The sequence below is a fragment of the Callorhinchus milii genome, unplaced genomic scaffold (assembly GCF_018977255.1).
Source record: "Callorhinchus milii isolate IMCB2004 unplaced genomic scaffold, IMCB_Cmil_1.0 Scaffold8, whole genome shotgun sequence".
NCBI classification, from domain to species: Eukaryota; Metazoa; Chordata; class Chondrichthyes; order Chimaeriformes; family Callorhinchidae; genus Callorhinchus; species Callorhinchus milii.
The window spans coordinates 19,914,404-19,935,949 of record NW_024704749.1 but is presented as its reverse complement, the minus strand read 5'-3'; the positions used below and the strand labels follow the sequence as shown (position 1 = coordinate 19,935,949).

Genomic DNA, 21,546 nt, shown 5'->3' with positions numbered 1-21,546 from the left:
ACCATGGAAGATATGTAAGGAGCTATTAGGTGTTGCTATTAGGTCCCTATCTAAGGGCACCACTTAGTCTGCATTTGCCAAGAGCAGCCCAGCTGAGATTGATACGGTGATAGATTGCCGGGAAGTCTCCAGCTCTTGGCCGCTGACAACATCGTGTTTGCTAATTAATCCGTTGACCTACTTCTCAGCCCAGATGCGATGATAACATATTTATTAACACTTGAGTTTTCAATCCAATCGAAGGCTGTGCTTGTGATGCAGTGAGCAGAGGTCTGTGTGAGGCTGCTCACACTGGAGAGGTTCTTGTGGTGGTGGGTTTTGTGTATTTAAAAGCATTCTGCATTTGATTTATTTTTCCATTCATCGGGGCTTAGTGGCTTGCACGGAGGTGAACATAAATACTAAGATTTAACACTACAAAATGTACAGTATATTCTGGAGCTGCAAAGATAGTCAGTAGAGTTCTGTCTCTCTTCCCCCCCATGACAGTCTACAAATGACTTGTGTGAGTTAGCACTGTATTTCTGCTGATCAGACTGAGCAGAGTGTGACGGAACACTGACCGGCTTTGACCTCACATGCCGGCTTTATCCTTTCACACGAGAGGTGCGTGAGACCCCTTGTTATTTTGAGAGCAGGAGTTTCTGACCGGGTTTTAATTGAGCAGTAATAAACCTTCCTTTTGACACAGTGCCTATAATGTCAAAAAGCCCTTTATAGGTGAGGGATTTGATTGGGTTGTCTTGGGTTTTGCTGTGATTTATCAGCTCAGGAGATTGAGTTATTGGAAGAGTCTGTGTCACCGCAGATTGCTCTTGGGAAGCGATGAGCCAAAAGATCTGTGTCATAACATCGCCTCAAATCTAGAGAGCTCAAAGTGATCCTGCCCTCACTGCACACTGCAGGTTTGAGCTCTATATATTCGAGCCTGTGCTATGACAAGCTATGTTTCTTTCTCAGTGAGATTATCAGAATGTAGTGATTTATGTGCAGTGATGGGGTGCAATATTGGCGGAAGCTTTTAATTCTGATTAATTAATTGTAGTGTTCACCCATTTAACTGACCTATGGGATGAAGATTTTTGTCTGCAGCCTGGATTGATCAGGTGTCTGCACGCATGAAGAGTAAGTGAAATGGTAAAAGAGCATTGATTGTGTTCGTCTTTTGTGTGAGAACTTTAGTTACAGTCCTTGCTTTTTATACAGCAGTTTATCACATTGTCAAAACACTCAGAAGCGCTTCACAGAATATACTATAAAGTGAAGTGACTGGATATTTTGTAGGCAATTGCAGCATCCAATTTGTGCACAGCAATGGCCCACATTCAGCCATGAAGTGAGCAACCAATTTTATCTGAGATTTGTCAGCCAGGACACTGGGAGAAAGAAATTCCCTTCTCTATTCAACTAGTGCAATGGGATCTTTAACATCCACTTGTACGAGCAGATGAGTCCTTGGTTTAACGTCTCACTTGAAGGACAGCCCTTCTGACAATGCAGGGTTTCTCAGCACTACACTGGAATGTCAGCCTACACTATGTCCTCAAAAGTCCTGATGTGGGGCTTGTAACCACAACTTTCCGACTCGGAGGCGAGTGAGTTATTGGTATCTGTAACAACTTGCAGTTTCATGTCAGTGCAATACTCTTGATGTTGATGGTTCCCATGAGTGGTCATTAACCTCTTTACTCACCACTGTGACTAACTGGCAGCCGCTAGGTATTAAACAAATACATTAGCCATGTATGACTCCACACTTAAATCAGCAAGTGGACTCAAAAATGGTGATTAACTGGAAGAAAAACTACTTCATAGTGTGGAAGTGTACAAAACCCGAAGACAGGTTGCCGACTGACCATTGGACGGACACTCATTTGTGTAACTGATGTAACACAGAATCATCATGTTACTCCCCCAGTGCTACTCAGGTTTATTTTCTATCACTCGCTGGTCACGATATGCATTTTACAAAGTGTAGAGCTGGTTTTGGGAGCTAGCTGAGAGTTACTGTCAGTTGATATTGTGTGTGTTAGCAAGAGACTTTGCTGCTCTGCTTTTTAGTTTCTCTGACACGAGGCTGCCTGTGCAGTCTGGCTGGGGTAGAAGCAGATTCCTTGGGGAGATTTCTAGTTGTAGAATCGGTTGTCTTAACATGTTTAGCATCATCCCACGAGCTCCACCACAAAGCCCAATTCACAAAATACAACTGCACCTGTTTTTTTTAAAAAAACACGATTTTTCTGCAACCAATTGTACAAGATGTCTAATTTCAGAGCAGCACTGACTTCCTGTTTTATGAACATTTGGCTTGGAGTGACTAATATCCAGGACACTATATATATGTGTGTGTGTGTGTGTGGTCCGTCTGGTTGAATAAACTTGACAGAAATTTGACTCCCCACGCAGTCTGGTGAGGTGTGTGTAAAAAAAAATCCAAAAAAAGTTTGCATAAATGTTTTTTTAATTTGTATTTAAAATTAAATTAATTGCTATTCAGGTACATAATGAAGGGCTATTTTGAACAGTGCTTCCTCTAGATGTAGCACAGTTTTGTAGACTGCTTTTATGTCCTCTGTAATGTTCACCTTGTGACTGCCTTATGGTGCCAGTACCTTTATGTTGTTTAGTGCTGTCTGTAAACTTGCCATCTGATTGATAACAAATGTAAGTGGCGGGGCAGGGCAGGGACACAGCGACTGGCTGGCACAGGGGTTGTGCCATCTCACTTACCTAAGAGAAGTGTTTTGAAATGTTTCATGGTATAGATATGTCTGATTGTGTTTCATTTCCCTCTCCTCCTCCCGGCTCAGAGGCTAGAGAGCTTGTGCGGAGACCCAGGCCTGTCTTAACACAATGAAAACTGCAAAGGGAAGCTAAGTGAGGCTTGTAACCGCTTATTTGTGGGTTTGAGGTCAGTTCCCTGCTCTTTAATTAATTAATACATGATTTCCACAAGAATTTCTTTGCCTCCACACCCACACGTGACTGATTAATGTGTTAACTGTCCGAACCAGCAATGTTGTCTTCCACGAGCAGAATTTCCAACTATTTTCTTCCCACCATCGGCCAATCATTCATTCAGCCCCGAGGTATATTGGTTTCCTCAGCTTCCCTGCCCGCTTCATGAATGCGGGGCAAACAATCTGAGTGGAGGGACCTTAGGGCACGGCATTTGGTATTCACTTCAACACTGCTGTTTAAACCACAACTGGAGCTGGCAAACCCTTCTGCCTAAATTGAGACTAGTTAAGCGTAGGATGTAAGGGGAGATTTACTAGCAGTTTGGGTGGTGTTTGTGTTAAGCTGAACAGGAGACTGCATGCGCCTTATATATCCTATAACCAACGTACTCTAGCACCCACCGACCAGGCAGGGAAATCTGATTGATGCTCAGATTCACAAAGACACTTGAATAGTCTTGAGCAAAAACCCAATCAGAATTTTTTTTAAATGAAGGTGGGAGGGGAGACTGACTTGTAACTGATGCATTAAATAGGTACAGTTTGGGTCATCTTACAGACTGCGTCTTAGCCAAACCCTTTTGCTGGGTTGAGGAGGTATTGCTTTTGGACATGTGACAGGGTGGGTTATACTGTACTGCTCTGTCCCAGCCAACTCCTGAGCATTCATTCTCACTCACCAAGAAAGCTAATTTCAATCACGGTTTGTGGCAAGAAATGCACATTGGGGTAGAGTTAATGGCATTTGGTCTGCATCCACCATGCTGTAGCTGACCGTAAAATACTTGATACTGAATGTCCTAAGTGACGATGTCAACCCTTCTCCAGCATTTTCATCGCTTCCCCCTCGAGGAGCAAGTCAACGGTGCTTCAACCTGCTATGGAGCATCAGTGACATATCTTGGCCTTTTAGATGTTGGGGGTTAGGGGGCAGTATCTTAGTTGACTTTATTTTTAAAAAACATGTCACAGGGCCCAGGTGAGCTGTGCAGTTATTCCTTCCCGGAGCGAGGGTGAGCATCACCCACCACCACATCTCCGGCTCTTGTGTTGAAACTGAAATGTGATCTTTGATTTTCTTGGACGGGTTGAAACCATTTGCAACACCGACCGACCAAACAGGACCAGTCTCTGTAACAAGGGGAAGCGTGCATCAATGTTCTAAATTGTATATTGTATTTTATCGGAAATATACTGCTTGCTTGTCTTTCTGTTTCCTTGCGGTGTCTGATTTCGCTTCTAGTCCTACAGTGTGATCTTAAGATATCTTTAAACAGATGTTGAGCTACGTGTTGAAGTAGAGGTGATCAGTACACTGTAACATGGAGAGGGATTTGTATGCACTCTCTCTTCCATCCCCGATTAAAACTACTTTTCAATCTCTGTCCCTTGGGAATTTGCACAAGCAGAAGGCAGACCCCTGGTGGTCACAGCATCTCTTGAGTGCACTGTAATGGACGGGATTGGGGACGAGAGAATAATAATCGTCCCAATAATCCAAAAGTGAGGTCAAAAATCCAGCCTCTTCAGTGTCAACTTTTCCTGAACTTTCTTTAATCCTGGGTTGAGAAAGATTTACATCCAGAAAGTGTAGTATTACAATTTACAAAAACTGCACATTATTGCAACGCCATATATTAAGAATTTTAATACCATTTTGAAATATTTACAGTAAACCTTCGGTTACAATATTCAAACCACCATATGATGTATAAAATACACTTAATACATCACAGTACAATCAAACGCTGCACAGTGTCTGATGCAACATATGTTACTCTGACATCTTACAACTAAAAAAGAATCCTTGCTGGGGGTGGGAAAGAGAAGGGAGAGGAGCCAAGAAAATTATTGTTCTCTATCAAGGCATTTGATTCCTTTTACGAGGGTGGTTTCATAGGCATTGGCAGGAACTTGCCAAGTGTCCTTATTTCTGAATCATGATTAGGAGCGCAAACTGTGGCTGATTTTCCCCTCAACTCAAGGGCGGTATAACCAATTGTAGCTCCAAACCACTAACCTGGATGAAGGGACACTGAGGGAGAAAATATACTGTACTTTAATATAATATCCCAGAGATACTAAGCATTGCTCTCTCGGGAGAGATACAGGCAGTTGCTATCATCTCAACGATGAAGTGAGTAAGCAGAAAATATTTGTCCCAAAGCAAATTATTTTGTTGTTACTCATCCCTGAAACATTACTTAAACTAAAAGGCACGGATGCTTGGGGTAACGTGTGAATATTAACCTCCTTTCTGTTAATACTGTACATTTCCTTCTCCCTCTGTATTTATGGGAGTCGATACGGAACCAAATACTTTACTTATTGAGCCACAGATTCACTCCTCAGGGCTACAGTCTAACCTGCATTCTGCAAAGCGAATCTAGAATTTAAGTGAGTCCAGAAAACATCCCTTCCTACAAAGGGTTGTGAGAAGGTACAATTCAACAGAAGGCTGTAGATACAGAATAAAATGAGTGAACAAGCAAAGCTGGACACCTGAGAAGCAATGCCATTAAGCAAGATGAAGAAAAGATGGGAAAATAGGATTAGAGGGAAATGTGTAAAATAAAGAGCTTTGGTACAGTGGAGCACGCTCAACAGATTACAATTACTAGTGTTCATATAATAGATTATCCTATAGAATAACTGTAAAATATAGAGGCTTAAGCGGTTTCTAAATAATAATAATACAAAATACCTTGAGCCCACCTATCTGCAGGAGCAGCTGATAATGGTCATTGACTGTTATCTTCCTGCCATCACAGACAGATGGCTGCCTGTGAAATGTGCCACTGGTTTGGAGACAGTGACAGCATGATTTACGCCGTACATTACATTAACATACCTTTGATTTGATTCTTCAGTCTCCTTGGCTAACTAGTCCAAACCTAGCAAAATCAAAACGCTGAATTAAATCACCTCCTGGCACATTGGTTTCCCTCCCCCTACATCAGCCTTCTCCCCTCGCACATTAGCTTTTATTTTATGATTTACAACAACAAATTGCATTTATATAGTGCCTTTAACGTCAGGAGGATGTCCCAAGGCGTTAGAAAAAACTAAACACACAAAGTTTCTTTTTTTAAAAAAAAGTAGTTGTAATCCTAGCAATGCTGTGCTCTACAGGCAGCTGAACAGCTACAATTCTTCTTCAACCACCCCCACCGATATAAAAAGGCTGTGTTTACAGTGTTAATCAAAAGAGAGCAAACAATACTCCAAACATGGCTGAAATTTCATCAGCTGCCTGTGCTGCACGCTAATCCTGTCATCCCCAGGTACAGCACGACTCAGAGCTTTGCCTTGGGGGTCTGCAGCAGCAGGTCTCTCATATCCACTAAAGCACTTTCCAGGTAGTGAGCTAACTTGGCGGCGTTGGTCTCAGCGCAGCTATTGAAGGCTGATACGGAGAAGTTGATGTGCTGCTCCAGGGGGTTGTAGCAGACTCCGTAACCGTCGGGCACCGTTGGACCGAAGCACATTAGGCAGTTGGTCTTAGCGGGTACCTGAACGGACAGAACAATGACAAACGTCTGAGGCTGGCAATCCAAAGTCCACAAGGCAGCCTCTCCCAGCTGCCAGGTCAGGGGTGGGTGGGTGGGTGGGAGGGGGCAGGAAGAGAGGCTGCTGTCCCCAAGCACGCACTCCTTGTTGGAAAATAGCCAACCTGACACTGGGTGAGATTTGGAACTTGAGCACTGGTGGATGAAAATCTGCCGCCTGACTCTCATCACCATGTGCTCACAATGATCAGGAGGCAAATGAAAGCCTTACCTGACTGGTTGATAAATTAAAGTGGAAAGCGATGGCGTAGGATGTATCCATGAAAATCTCAGGCACTCGGACCAGATCTTCTATAGCGAGAAGCTTCAGGCCCAGCAGGTGTCTGTCGATCGCTTGGCCATTTATTGCCTGGAAGCAGTAAGAGCAAACTGAAGCTCAACATTGCGCAGATCCCAAACTTCTCCGTGATTCATTGCACTCTGCTACTTTGTTGAATTATGGGCACTTTGTGTGGTGGGATATAGTCAAGACTACTTCAAATTCAAATACACAGACACACGACTCTTCCAATATAACCTGTGAAGCACTTTGATGATGTTATAAGGCGCTATGTCAAATAATAATCCTTGCATTTGATATGGAGCCTTATCACGTTGTTGGAGGGATTATTACCACCAGAAAGTGATCCACCAATAGACTTACAATCGAGTTCCTACTTACTGGTAGGCAAACAGAGGCGTGTGGAGTAAAGAAACTTGCCTAAGGTTTCATGCTGCCCGGGAATCGAACCCGGGTGCTGTCGTTGCCAGGTGAGCGCACTAGCCACTACACTATAGGACTCTTGCAATGAGAAATGCAAGTATTATTAATTATGATGTTTATAGCAATAGAACTAAGAAGTTGCTGTTTTTAGCCCAGTAGTGACTTAAAGGCACACACTCCCCAGACCAGAAATGCCAGCGCCAGATTTACTCAGGTACATGTGCAGCCCAGTAAAGATTTACCAAACATTTCCCATCTCCAGACAGTGATTGGCAAATATCCCCGAGCACACCAGATTAGGTGAAGCTTCAGTGTATGACTGCCACTGAGTGGTGGGCAGGGAGAGGGGTGGCTAGGGGGGGGAAGGAGAAGAAGAAAAAAAAAATCGAACTTCCTTACCATGTTCGTGTAGGCTTTGTGACCCTCAACAGCCGCTCTCAGTAAGGTCTCCTTCTCTTGGTTCTAAACATGGGAGTGAAATGATTTCAAAGTTATTAACTACAAAGTGAAATAATCAACTGATCCAAAAATAATCACAAGCTGCTTAGGTAAAGGCCCTTTGGTCTTATCTTTCAAGGATATCACCCCATTAGTGTCACATATAGGGTTAATTATCATTCATTTGAGTCTGGCAATCAAGGTTTCAGATAGAAGAAACAGGAAGGTCTCGGTTTCCAACTCTGAGACGCCCCATTCTTACCAATTTGTTTTCATAATGAACCTTCGGTTAATTATGAATCCATGCCCCTCGATTCCCAGTGACATCAGTTTGTGAAGGAATCTTTCAATGTGGTACTTTGTCAAATATCCTTTGGAAGACGTTGACAGGGGCATACTCCTTGGCTCCCATCAACGCCTTCACTCCTGCGGATCTAAACTCCTCAACCTCCCTGGGTTCTCTCTCACCGAACTAGTGTGCAATCTAGGCGTCCGGTTCGACCCCCAGCTGTACTTCTCCCCCCCCCCCACATTCGGTCCCTGACCAGGACCGCTTTCTTCCACCTCTGCCACATTGCCCGCCCCCGACCTTACTTTACTCCAAATGCAGCTGAAACCCTTGTGCATGCGTTTGTCACCTCCCGCTTGGATTACTCCAACGCACTCCTCGCCGGTTTCCCCAGCTCCACCATTCAAAAGATCCAGCTCGTTCAGAACTCTGCCGCCCACATACTGACCCGGACCAAACTTCGTACCCACATCTCACCAATTCTGGCCCAGGCTCCACTGGCTTCCCATCACCGAACGGATCGACTTCAAGATCCTCACACTTGTGTTCAAATCCATTCACTCCCTGGCACCTCCCTACCTCTCCAACCTCCTCACTTCCCAATCCACCATCTGGCGCCTTCGCTCGACTGGCACCGGCCTCCTGCTCGTCCCTCGCACCCTCCGCCCCACCATCGCAGGTTGGGCTTTCAGCCACTACACCTCGAAACTCTGGAACTCTCTCCCTCAATCCCTCTGGCTTGCTCCCCCTCTATCCTCTTTATCAAGCCCTGCCTGAAAACCTTCCTCTTCGACCACCATACAGACACTTCCCCCCACCCACCCTCCCACCGGCTCAGAGTCAGGCTCTGAGACATTACCCTGCATGAAGGGCGCTATATAAATGCAAGTTGTTGTTGGAAGGCTTGGCACACGTTACAGGAGTTCTGAAGAGTCGAAGAGGGATAATGTGGTTTGGTGCAGTTATTGTTTGGTGGAGCTCAGTGGTCCTCCATCAGAGAGTGAGACCAATGCTAACCTGATGGTCCAGGGCAGATTTGACCACAGTGTGAAAGGGGCCTGGGCAACACTTAATACCACTCAACCCCAAAGATGAAAGTTAAAATATTAAATAAATACCAGATGTTTCCCAGTGAATGCCAACCAACATTAATTACCCCCAAAAGACATGGGAAAAAGTGAGATTCAGAACTGTGTCACCACCTGATGTTGTGTGTCGTCCATAGCCTGGACGAAGGCCGAAGAGCTGACAGAGGCTGAGCGGATGGTGTCTGTGCGGCCGAAATGGAACATCCTCAGGGAGGCACTCTCGTATGTGGAGCACACTTGGCTATAGATCCTGATGGAGACACAAACAATAACAAAATCACATTTATATAGCGCCTTTCACTCGGGAGGACGTTCCAAGATGCTGGACAGTCAGTGCTTCGGACCTGAGCTGGGGGTCGGGATCGGGGAGGGTGGAAGGCGGGGGGGAAGCAGTGAGATCGAAAGCATGGTCGAAGAAGAAGGGACAATGCATGGCATGGATGTGGGGTAGAAAGGATAGTTGAGGGTCAAACAAGACGCCAAGGTTATGGACTGGCTTAGCAAGGTGGAGCTTGCAACCATGGATGATGGTGTCAGCACCTGAGGTGTGGAGCCAATCAGGAGGGCCTTTCGTGTTGACATACAACTGAAGAAAGTTAGCTCTCATCCAGTGATGCTCTCATCAAACAGCAAAAAGAGACTGGAAACACATTATTTATTTTTTTAAGGAGCCCCACAGCCCCAGTTCTAACAGCTCAGGAATGTTGGGTTAGAGTTGAGAAGCAAACCAGTAAAGGATGTAAACAATAAAAACAAATTACATTTACACAGTCACTTTCACATCAGGAGAACTTTCCAAGGGACTGGACAGTGAATGGTTTGTACCCGAGCTGAAGATTGGAATCAGGAGGGGTGGGGGACAGGGAAGACAGGGTTAGCAGGTGACCGAAGGCGTAGTTGAAAAGGAATGTCTTGAGACAGGCTTTGAAGGAGGCAAAGGAACTGTGGGATGGAGTTCCAAGGGTGGGGGCAGAAAGGCTGAAGGCCATTTAATGTAAATGTAATGTAAAGTGACAATAGTTATACCTGTAATAGGCTAACTGCAGTGCTATCTGGATGAAGGCGTCCGGGCTGATGTTCTGTGACTTTGGGAAATTTTTTCCAAATCGCTGAAAGGTGAAGCATTTGATGTCCATGTCACGCACCATCCTAGTGAACACAGACAGGTGGGTAACACAGAATACAAGTTATTCCCTCCCCTTTGCCAATTTTCTTTCACCCATTTTTGAGTGCAGTGCAACAGACAGCAGCAAATCCCTGGGAACTCACTCAAGTGGGATGCCATTCAGCAATGGGTTATTTAATCATGGTGCGTGGTACCTGTACCTCAAGTGCAATTTCCTGTCCTTGTCCCGTATCAATTAATACCCTGACCTAACAAATATCTATCCTTCTCAGCCTTGAAGATGTGAATGGATCCAGCATCCATAGATGGAACACCCGAATATCATGTGTAAGCTTGTTAGGTTATCTACCCACTACCTGGTAGTCTGACACTTGTATTGTGCCTTGTGTTTATGGGTCTTCAGTTCCAGCTGGAGGGGAAGGGAGATGACGACAGAAGGTTCTCACATGTTGAGGTGCTGCTTTGCTTTCTCAATGTCCATCTTGATCTCTGGCGTGATGTTGAAACGTAACTTTTCTGGCATCGACAACGGAATCATTGGTGATCGAACCATCTCGGAGGTCTTGCTGAAACAGAAGGAATGTTTTCAGTCTATGGTCAGTTCTCCTTATCGCAGGTCGATTCTTCCTGATTCAGTGTAACGTGCTCGTGTGTGAACCCACGCCCTTACCAATACTCAACCACATGGTCCAACATAGTGACAATCGGCGGTCCTTCGGCTGGAGAGTGTTCGTAAACCAGGCCACAGGAGCCGTCTTCACCAATAATAAACTGCAGAAACAAAACCAACATTACATCAAGTCAAATGCAAAGTTTAGCAAGTTAGAAGAGGTTTAGTGCTGTATCTAAAACCACAGAGGTTATTTTCAAGTTTGCTTCAATCACTCACTCACATCAACAAAAACAACAACTTGCATTTATATAGCATCCTTCTCGCAGGGAGGCATCCCTTTGACAGTGGTGGATTCTGACCCCAAGACAGGGGAAGAGGGAGGTAACCGTAAGCATGAAGAAAAAGGAAGGTCTTTTTTAGGCAGGTCCTGAAAGTGGGGGAGAGAGAGGGGGCAAGGCGGAGGGATTGAGGGAGAGAGTTCTGGGCGCAGTGGCTGAAGGCACAACCTCCGATGGTGGAGCAGAGGGGAACGAGGGACGAACAGAAGCAGATGGGACAGAGCTGTGATCAAGTGGACACAAGGCAGCAGACCATCCTGAACAAGCAGACAAGGCCCGGGGGTCAACATCTTATCTGAAGGACAGCACCAGTCGCCTTAGCGCTCCCCGTAGTACCTGTAGGGTTTTGTCGAACCATCTGTTGCCACTGTTCCATCGGCTGCCTCCACCGTGAAGCATCTGACCTGCCACGTGGCTCAGGTACAGCTCATCGGATACCTTGGGCACTGGGGCATCCAGACACACCGTGAAGATACTCCTCTGTATACGCTTCACAGACTCCTTGTTAACCTTATCTGTGGCAGGAATAAAGCATTGGCACAATCTAAGAGTCTCAGTCTCAATATAGAACTTGTGAATAGCTGTGTATAACTGGGACAGAGGATCACTGTTCAATTAATTCAACATGATGTCATCGCCTCACAATAAACCTTCTACAAGTCAAATCCACCCAAGCACTTCACTGTGGTCAATATCAATACCTAAACTCAGCTGATTGTAAACCAACCACCAACCAACCATCCACTCACTGCTGAGGTTAATGCAAGATCACAACATTGGTCTGGATGAAGAAAGCCCACCCGATCTTATCCTTCCAGAACCTCCACTCTACTGTTCTCCCTCCACCAGCTGCCTATCATTGCATCAAACGTTGTTTTAATCAACTGTGTTTTAGTCCATTTAAAAATGGCTTCCTTGGTAACCTGGTTCAGTCGTTGATTAGCTCTGGGTAAATTAACGCTCCCTGGTCTCTGTCCTGAAATTGCACCTTTACAACTCAAAAATATGACCATTTGTTCTACTGTCTTGTTACATCCTAAAGTATTGTTCCATTCCCATTTAAAATTGTACACACCTCTCTGAGGTCCCTTCTAATTGTTCTTCTCACAAGCCTGAAGAGCACTGGCTTGTCTAATCAATGCTCATAGCTTATTCCTCTAGCAATGGGAATCATCCTTGTTGCTCTCCTCTGTGCTGCACTCTGGGCAAACCCCTTATGTCACACAGAAGTGTGTGCAGTATTCAAGGTGTGGCCTGACCAGAGCTGGAGTATGACTCCTGATTTAGCAATATAGCCCAGCATCCTGTTATGGAGATCAATAATAATAAAAATAATAGTAATCATAAATTTATTAATCTAAAACATTTTAACATCCACATAGATCTTTAACTTTCACCTGAACAGCAATCAGGACTTCAAATTTGTTTCACCCAAAGGACTAAAGCCACAAAATTGCGGCTTCCCTTAGTACTGCTGAGCTTTGGCCAGCAGAGATTATGAGCCTAAATCCTGGTGAAGGTCTTGAACCCATAACGTTCTGACCAAGAGGCAAGAGTGTTACCAACTGAACCAGGCTGCCTGCCACCAGTTCGGATGGTACAGAAGATGAAGGCCACACACGCAGATCAAGCAGACTGGATCACAGGGGAACCCCATTATAGCGCTCTTCAAGTGGTGCTTCTTGAATACAATCAACAACAATAATTTGCATTTATATAGCGCCCTTCACACAGGGGAGAGTCTCAGTGTACAAACTGTAAACGCGCAAGCAGTGACATCAGGAGTGACCCCACGACACTGATGTCAGCCATTTTTCTGCTCTTACAATGAAGTTGGCATGACACTACCCAACTGATCACACAGAAATGAAGTTTCCCTGTAACTTGTCCCATTATCAACTCGGCCACAGTCAGAATCTCATCTACGTACAGCTCCTGGCATTTGCTGTACACGGCCTGAATAACCAACCTTTAGTAAGCGTGTTGTAAGCTTTTGCCCAGGTATTTCGGTGGCCAGTGGTAAGGATTCCAATTGGCTCCTTGTTAGTCTGAAGCGAAGAGTTCCAGATCTTCTCTAACTGAATGTAGATCTGGTCCACAGTCAGGGGGCTGCCGTTACTGTTATACACGTCAAGCTCAAAGAACTGAGTGTGGACAGGAGGAAAAACAACAACTTAAAACAGGTAATTAAAGGTATTGAAAGACTAAGATACAACTCCTACAGCTCCCACCTGGAAATTGTGCACCACTGTTATGTGCGTTGGCTTTTTAGTCTTAGAGTAGTTGACGACAGAATCCCGTTTAGATCCGGGAATGCGACAGGACGAGAGGACCTGGTAAAACTGGTTCATGCAGAGTGGCTTCCCGTTCATATACTGAACAGGAATAGTCTCACTGAGCGGAGGGGAGAAAACAAGAGAGAGAACAGTCATTATCTGGGCGACAACATTGAACGAGCAATGCGGGCTCAGAAATCAGCGATGATGGTGGTGCAATGAGTTCAAACCTGCTGCTTCTATCCTTCAGATCAAAACCATCTTCGACCATCCTTGAGCTGAGCTTTCATTGACTGGCTTCCCAGACAGTCTTCCCTCACAGCTCACTATCTGGCAGCATGAACGGCCACTCTCCTGGCTAAGCGGGATGGCTCAGTATTTGGCAGCGGCAGGAGCCGGCGGTTGGGAGGACTCTGTTGTAAGGAGACCCGCTTACCTTTCCCTCAGATTGAAAGAGGCTCCCTGACAGACTGCAGCATTATTTCCACCTCCCGTGGATTGAGCTGCTGTAATGACAGGGCTGTTCACTGGGAGGGAGGGAGGGAGCCGAAGTTAGAAACGGTTTGCCTGACGGATATCATGCCCAAGCCAGGTGTCAGTTGGTCCAGGCTGGCCTAGAAAATACAGTACCCGCTTTCCTCCTGTTCTCCCACATTTTGCACAATTTCTCCCCAACCCACTTCTTCCTGCAGAAGCAGTCACCCCACTTGCTCTCAAGATCTCCTTCCCTCCATCTGCAGTGTGCTCCGCTCTGAACTCCTGCGCTGACCACCTTACCCTTCTCCAAAGCCCTCCCAGGTTTAATTGCCCGGCTTTGTAACACAGTTCAACAGACAAGAAGGAATGTCACAGGCAGGTTTGACTGGAGCAAAACGTGAAGCAAAATCTAAGGAGGGAATGTTATTTGGTACTTACTGGTCGATCATGGTTTTAAAATTCAGAACACCAGAAATCAACTTGGCAGCAAATCTGCAAAGAGAGAGAGAGAGAGAGAGAGAGGGGGGGCTATGACTGTAATCTTTACCAAAGGACAATAAGCTTGACCTGCCAAATACACTTTGAGAATCCAAGACCCTCCAGTAAAACTTGACAGCTAATTTGCACATGGCAATGTCCCACAAACAGCCATGGAGTGAGCGACCGATTCATTTGGGAGTCTGTTGGCCAGGAAACTGGGAGGCAGAAACTCCATTCTCTCTTCGAATAGTGCCATGGGATCTTTAATGTCCACCTGAACCTGAGGGGACCTCTGCTTAATGTCTCATCCGAAGGACGACGCCTCCAAAAACATAGCACACCCGCAGCACTACGTTGGAGGGTCAGAACAGACCATACGAGTTCCAAGTTCTGATGTGGAGCCTAAGGCCACAACCTCCTGACTCAAGAGGCAAGAGCGCTACCCACTGAGCCAGGCTGAACACTGTGTTGGATAGAGCCTGGCAGTCTGAGTCTGATACTCTCGTGAAAATGAATGAGGTCTGGAGGTGAACTGAATTGCCCTGGGAGTATCCAGAAATAGCGGCTAGGGTCTCTGCCAGCGGGAATATCTGTAAGACAAACCTCACTCTGTACAGGGGTCACCCTGTGAGAGCTGTGCTGTGGAGGTGGAGAGCAGGACTGGAAACAAGAGAGTTTTAAAAAAAAACAGCCCAGGATATTTTAATACAGTCAGAAGTTGCGTCCCTTATGCTGACTGCATAGTGTAAAATGCAGCCTCACAGTAATGCAGCAGTTGAGGGTCCATACAATCCCAGCCCACCATAGAACAAGGAAGTTGTATCCCATTTCACTGCATGTGTTCACTTCCTGCACACCGACCGGTTCCCACGCTAAATTGCAAACTTAGGGGTCATCATGTCACAGCCAGCAAGACATAGGAAGTGAGTGATTGGCAACCAAATAACCTGGAAATCGGCCAGTTGTAGCGTGGGAACCAATCGGGTAAACCCTATCTGTGTTCTAAACAGACCGGCGTTCCAGTGAAGCACGGTGTAACTGCTGCGCTGGTATTTGGATGAAATTTGGAGCGATAATATTAAAGAGCAGGCACATTGGGAATGGGATCAGACAGCTCCAGTCGGGGGTAGCTAACACCAAGACAGATAGGATGATGGGGGGGGGGGGGGGGGGGCAGATGAAGAGCAGATGAATAGCATCATTAGAATACAGAGTTCCAGTTAGGGAGTGAGAACCAGCATAGATACAATGGAGAAAGAGCATGGGAAGGGGATCAGTTTAGAGAGAGCTCTCAGTAGCGGAGTTGGTACCATCTGATATTTAATGTTTTTTCACTTCATATTTATTGAATTTCCCCCTTAAATAATAATAATTTGGTCACTTAATTCACCACTGTTTGTGGGACACTGTTACAAGCAATTGGCTGCCGCGTTTTGCCCACAAAATACACAGTCACTCCACTTTACAGTATATTCTGTGAAGTGCTTTGAGACGTCTCGAAGACGTGATAAGGCGCTATATCAAATGCAAGGATTATTATTATTACTATTGTAACACAATAAAGGCAGCATTTACATACATAAAACTTAAATAAACTCTCCTTTACTCCAACATTTGCAAAATTTGCAGTCATGTCACTGTTAGGCTAAACGTGGTACCCGGGGCTGAAGTGGTTAACGACAGCACCACCTCGTGGGCAATGAATGGTGTCGAATTTGATCACATGAAAACCCCTGAAGCCCGTTATTATTACGATGCAGAGAAAGTTAAGAGATAAGATTTGAGTGAGGCATTTAAACTAATGAGAAGAATTGACATGTCAGAGTGGACGACTCTTTCCTCTCATCCTTCATATGAGAACGAACCAGAATCAAGACAATTAGAACAGAAGTCGAGAAACATTTCTTCACAAAGAACGTCGTGAAAATGTTCAATGCTCTGTTTCAGAAAGCTGTAGAGGGGCAACCATTAGGGATGCTAACAGACAGATAGACAGGGTGTCGGAGCTAAAAATGGGTATGGGAAAGAGGTATTGGGAATAAAACATCTGCCAAGATCTGAGACTAAGGCTTGATGGGCTGAATGGCCTCCCCCTGTTCCTGTGTTTTGTATTCCTTTTCGCGAGCTCACCGTGCGATTGGAGCCACCGGCTTCAGTTACCTGAGCTGCCCTTGGCGGTCATGATAGTCTTGTTTTGGCAACACCACTCCGGGGCTGGAGCTGATCACTACGGGGAGCCTGTAATCCAGATAGGCCGTCTTCAGCCACCAGTCAGAGAGCTGAGGAGCAACGGCATAACAAAAAGATCTGAGCAAAGAATGGTTCTGCTGCAGGAAGTATTCTCTCCTGTGACCATCCCACTCACTCCCTGCCCCACACAATGAGCACTACCATTCTTGCACTGAAACTGCCCACTTGGAGGGATAGTAAGTGGCTCCAAAGAGCACTCTCTTTTGGATTTGCCTCCCTCAGTGCAGGCACATTCCTGCTCTATTTCTCTCTGGCTTGTCTATAGCAGTGTGACACAGACTTGTATCACAATAATAATAACATCCCGACAATGGCTGGCACAATCTCTCGCGCTCTCTGGGGTGGAATCACTAAATTTATCTTTTATCACTGCAACAAAAAGAATGAGGAACCATAAATATACCCAGTTTTCAGTCTTCTTCGCTCGTCTTTCCAAGCTCGCTTGAAGCCTCTCTCCTGCGCCCCCCGGTTTGCTGAACTCCTCCACTATCTGTCTAGTGTTTTCCAGCTCCTCTTCGCTCGTGATGGGCTCCAAAGCCAGGAGATAGCGTGCTAAGGTTTGTTTGAGAGGCGGCACTGGCAGTGGAGGTAGACCCTTTTGATGAGCGAGGTATCTGCCAGGAATCCTGGTAGGAGCTACAGGCCTCACCAAGCATGTTGACTTCACCAAGACTTGTTTGAGCTAGAATAAAACAGAGAGGTACAGGTAGCAGACTAGGTCCTAGGAACCACCCTGTCCAGCCCCTTGTGTCACTTTCCATTATTCTACCAAGAGAGCAGAGACCCAACACTTAGATCACTAGGAAGTGAGCAAGATGACTTGCCCCCTAGACAATCAGTGGTGTGATATTTCAACCGCTTTTAACAGTTCAAAGCAAATTGTACATTGAGCATTAATCTGCCCAGTAACATCTTGTACAATGACCGTTGGGCAGGCCAACAAACATGACTGATGAGCCACTAAATGTTGTAAGATACAGGATACACCAGCCGTGACACACTAAAGGTCAGTGAATGTCAATATGGCCTCAGACCTGCATTGTATCACTTCCTCAAAATACCTTCAAACCCACGTTCGTCCTTGTGATGTGTCACAGCTGTATTGGGGGTGGGGGGTAGGTCTGGTCAATTATCAGTAAGTGCGATTGTTTTAAGTGACAATGGGTAACACGGTCAATATCTCCTGACATCAATTGGCATAATTTGACTGCAAGTGGTTACAAGGGAATGTCATACACTGTGTACATTTTGAGATGAGACAAGAAGATTGAAGAGATTGACCCAAACAGACGCAAGAGGACCAGGATACAGAACAAAGAGATGAAAATGACAGAAACAAATATGGACAATTTATTATTTCGGGGAAGGGGAGAAGAGAGAATCTAGACAGTGATTTGGTGGGTGTAAAATTACAGGGAGCTACTAGTGAGTTGCCAATTGTTGGGGAGGAGCTCCTGCTTTCTTTCCATCTTTCTTTTCTCACTATCTCGCTATCCAGGCACTTCCTGGTCAATAATCCAAAGTCCAAATTTCAATTCTTATCTTAAGGCAGCTTTCATTAATACTGGATGGTTTAAAACTCCTCAGCTCTGCCACAAACTAAGTAACATTGCATGGACACAAAGGCACTAACCCCTACCATGCCAGTCAGAGTTATTAGTCAGAAATTGAGGAGGAAATTTGAGGTTAGTCTAAGCACATGGTTAGCAACCGCAACTGCCTCTGATTGATGCGTTTCGCCCACAAATATACAGTCAATTCACTTTACAGTATATTCTGTGAAGCGCTTTGAGACATCTAGAAGACATGAAAAGCACTATATCAAATGCAAGGATTATTATTATTCCCCAGAGGTTTGGACTTGTAAGCATACTATAACTTCTGGGATTCCTTTTTCCTATCCATAGTGCGAACATTACATAAAAGCCAAAAGCAATGCCCCTCTATTCCCGCCCAGGCCAGACCAGTTGAACTGACCCACACATGAATTGAAGGCTATATGCTTATCATTCTTTTCCTCCTTTGTTCTACATCTGTCAGAAACAAAACAGAACCAGCACACAAGATTTTACTGCCCGGCTTATATAGTTCGGAGAGCTTGGGAAGATTCTAGTCCCTGGTTGTTCCAATAGAATAATCATCCTTGCATTTGATACAGTGCCTTACTGTGTCGAAACATCTTAAAGCATTTCAGAGTTTTTCGGTAAAGTGTGGTGTACTACTTGAATACATCAAGCAATTTGTTCTGATCAAAATCCCACAAACAGTCATGAAGTGAGCAACCAATTTTACTTGGGGGATTGTTGGCCAAGATACTGGGAGAAATTCCCTTCTCTTTTCAAGTAGTGCCATGGGATCTTTACTGTCCACCAAAACAGGCAGACGGGACCTTGGTTTAAAATCTCAACTGCAACAATATAGTACACATCTCATTCGAAGCATCTCCAAAACTGTAGCAGATCCCCAGCATTGCACTGGAGTATGGCTGTCACTGTGAGCGAACAGCTGCTGGTCACAGATAGAGGAAACGTAAGACTGATCTGACTTGGCTTAGCTGCTCTTTTCTGGTCCCACTTGAGTTACACAGGGAGCTTTATCTGGCTCAAATCTATTTATACAACATTCAGCTCTCCAGAACGCAGGAATTCAACGCTCAAGGAGAATTCAACTGACCGCTATATTCTTGTTCTCATTTCTTAATATATTTTCTACTTTTAAATAACTTGGTCTGAGTGTGAGCAGCCCTTTGCCCCAATCATTGCCCACACATACACAATTTGTTTTTGGGGGGGGCTGGTGAGTGTGTTTGGTGGCGTGAATGTGTGTGTGTGGGTGGGGGGGGGGGAGAGGGAGGGTTTGGGTGTGGGGGGGGGCGCGTAAGTGGGTGGGAAATTGTGTGTGTGTGCGCGCGCACAGTAGTGGATACAACAACAACATTACATTTATGGAGCGCCTTTCATGTCGGGAGGACGATAGCGAAAAGGCTTTTAAAAAATGCCTAATTCTGCTTCTCTCTAGTCTAGGGATCTACCCAATTGTAGTTCTCCTAACATAACTTGAGTTCAGTTTAAAAACAATTCAGTCCAAGCCGTAGATTGAACCTGGGACCTGTGTGGCACAGAACTGCCATGTGGGAGAAAGAGACCCTCCAAATCACAAACGACATCACGGGGCCTTACAAAGGTCATTGCTGGAGTTCTCCTGTTTAACAAAGCCCTTGGATTGAAATGTGTTAAATTTCAAAAGCTGATCCACATTTCCAATGCTATCGCATCTTATGTTACATTTTTTCTTATCCCCACGAGCTGTCCGTTATAATGCACAAACCCAGCAGAGGGTACAATGCGTTCACAAAGGGAAACTGAAGGGTTCGGGTGGATCCCTACCCCAGCATGAATCAACACCTTCATGAGAGAAGAATGACAGTATTACAGTCTGTAATATCCACTCGCTCACCTCACCTACCAATTTCAATATCGATGTCATTGTGGATGATCTGGCCACGTTTCCTTTAATAAGAAAAAAATAATAATTTGGACACTAAATCCACGATTGTTCGTGGGACGCTGCTGTACGCAATTGGATGCCGTGTTTCACCCACAAAATATACAGTCAATCCACTTTACAGTATAATCTGTGGAGCGCTTTGAGACGTCTCAACAATGTGATTATAGGTGCTGTGATATAAGTATTGTTATATTATTATTAAGGAAAAAAAGGGGGAAGGAATTAGGAAAACAAGAAACATTTCCTGATGTGTTTCCGAGAGCACGATACTCCCGGGAGCACTGAAAAGGTGGAGGAGTGTTACGAAACACACAAAAGTCTCCTCTCTAAGTGAAAACAACTTTACTTGGGACGAGGTTCTTCCACTATTCCCCACACCGCAACAGTACAAGGCGGCCAGACTAACACCGGCAGAATGGCTAAATAACTGTTCAACCATAAGTAACAACCAAAAGCGCTTTGGGACGTCTAGAAGACGTGAAAAGCGCTATATCAAATGCAAGGATTATTATTATTATTATAAGTAACAACCCGCCAGGACAGCCAGACTTTCGCCCTCTCAGGTCATTGCGGTCAGCTCGCTTCAGAGCTGTCACCAGGCCCACTTGGCACGAGAATATAAACAGTCTGAAAAGGGCAACTCACCAACACACACACACACCACCAATGGTACCTTTCAAGCCCTTTGAGGTGTTTACACTGGAATGGCGCTGCGCACCTGCAGTTTACTGTTGTAAACATCCCATTGAGCATTCAAGTCGGTTCTCCCTCCCGTTGCCCCGGGCCCTCTGACACATCTCTCTGAGCTTTCCCTGGTGCTGGCGCGGGACCGAACTTAATTGGGGTTTGGATTCACAGGGCAGGAGGGGGGGAGAGGGAGGGCAGGAGGGGGGGGGAGGGAGGGCAGGAGGGGGGGGAGAGGGAGGGCAGGAGGGGGGGGAGAGGGAGGGCAGGAGGGGGAGGGCAGGAGGGGGGGGAGGGAGGGGAGGGGGAGGGCAGGAGGGGGGGAGGGAGGGCAGGAGGGGGGAGGAGGGGAGGGGGGGCAGGAGGGGGGAAGGGAGGGCAGGAGGGGGGAAGGGAGGGCAGGAGGGGGGAAGGGAGGGCAGGAGGGGGGGAGAGGGAGGGCAGGAGGGGGGAGAGGGAGGAGGGCAGGAGGGGGAGAGGGAGGAGGGCAGGAGGGGGGGAGGGAGGGAGGGCAGGAGGGCGGGAGAGGGAGGAGGGCAGGAGGGGGGGAGAGGGAGGGAGGGCAGGAGGGGGGGGGGAGGGCAGGAGGGGGGGAGAGGGAGGGCAGGAGGGGGAGAGGTTGGCTAAACAAAAGCCTTACCAGGACGCGTCCCACTGAAGCCAACATGGCCTCCGGGCTCCGGGGCGGGAACTGCTCTGAGAAACACAACAAGTTTCAAGGCCAAAGACGAACAACTTCGACTCCAAG

The 21,546-nt window shown here is 46.0% G+C and overlaps 1 protein-coding gene across 3 annotated transcripts; it reads right to left on the bottom strand.

Annotated features, from left to right (window-relative positions):
• Positions 1-4,593: 4,593 nt before the first annotated feature.
• On the bottom strand, positions 4,594-21,516 carry crata (carnitine O-acetyltransferase a). Of its 3 annotated transcripts, XM_042337164.1 has the most exons (15): positions 21,439-21,494; positions 20,073-20,116; positions 17,011-17,289; positions 16,518-16,636; positions 14,316-14,369; positions 13,356-13,518; positions 13,094-13,268; positions 11,461-11,639; positions 10,844-10,944; positions 10,620-10,739; positions 10,074-10,196; positions 9,162-9,297; positions 7,632-7,694; positions 6,741-6,878; positions 4,594-6,472 (listed from the first exon to the last, which is right to left on the bottom strand). In XM_042337164.1, the coding sequence occupies exons 2-15, from the start codon at positions 20,091-20,093 to the stop codon at positions 6,257-6,259; spliced, it is 1,887 nt and encodes a 628-aa protein (XP_042193098.1). In that variant the 5' UTR covers positions 20,094-20,116; positions 21,439-21,494; the 3' UTR covers positions 4,594-6,256. The 3 variants fall into 3 exon arrangements, with proteins under 3 accessions (XP_042193098.1, XP_042193097.1, XP_007901039.1); XM_042337163.1 differs by lacking the exon at positions 20,073-20,116 and having other exon boundaries at positions 21,439-21,516; XM_007902848.2 differs by lacking the exons at positions 20,073-20,116; positions 21,439-21,494 and adding an exon at positions 20,760-20,884.
• Between the last annotated feature and the right edge of the window lie 30 nt (positions 21,517-21,546).

Coding starts and splice junctions, on each gene's coding strand:
- crata (XM_007902848.2), bottom strand. CDS start 20,867: ATGCTCAATGGGATGTTTACAACAGTAAACTGCAGGTGCGCAGCGCCA. Junction 10,945..11,460: donor GGTTCGACAAAACCCTACAG/GTACTACGGGGA, acceptor TTGTTTCTGCAG/TTTATTATTGGTGAAGACGG. Junction 7,695..9,161: donor TGGACGACACACAACATCAG/GTGGTGACACAG, acceptor TCCCATGTTTAG/AACCAAGAGAAGGAGACCTT.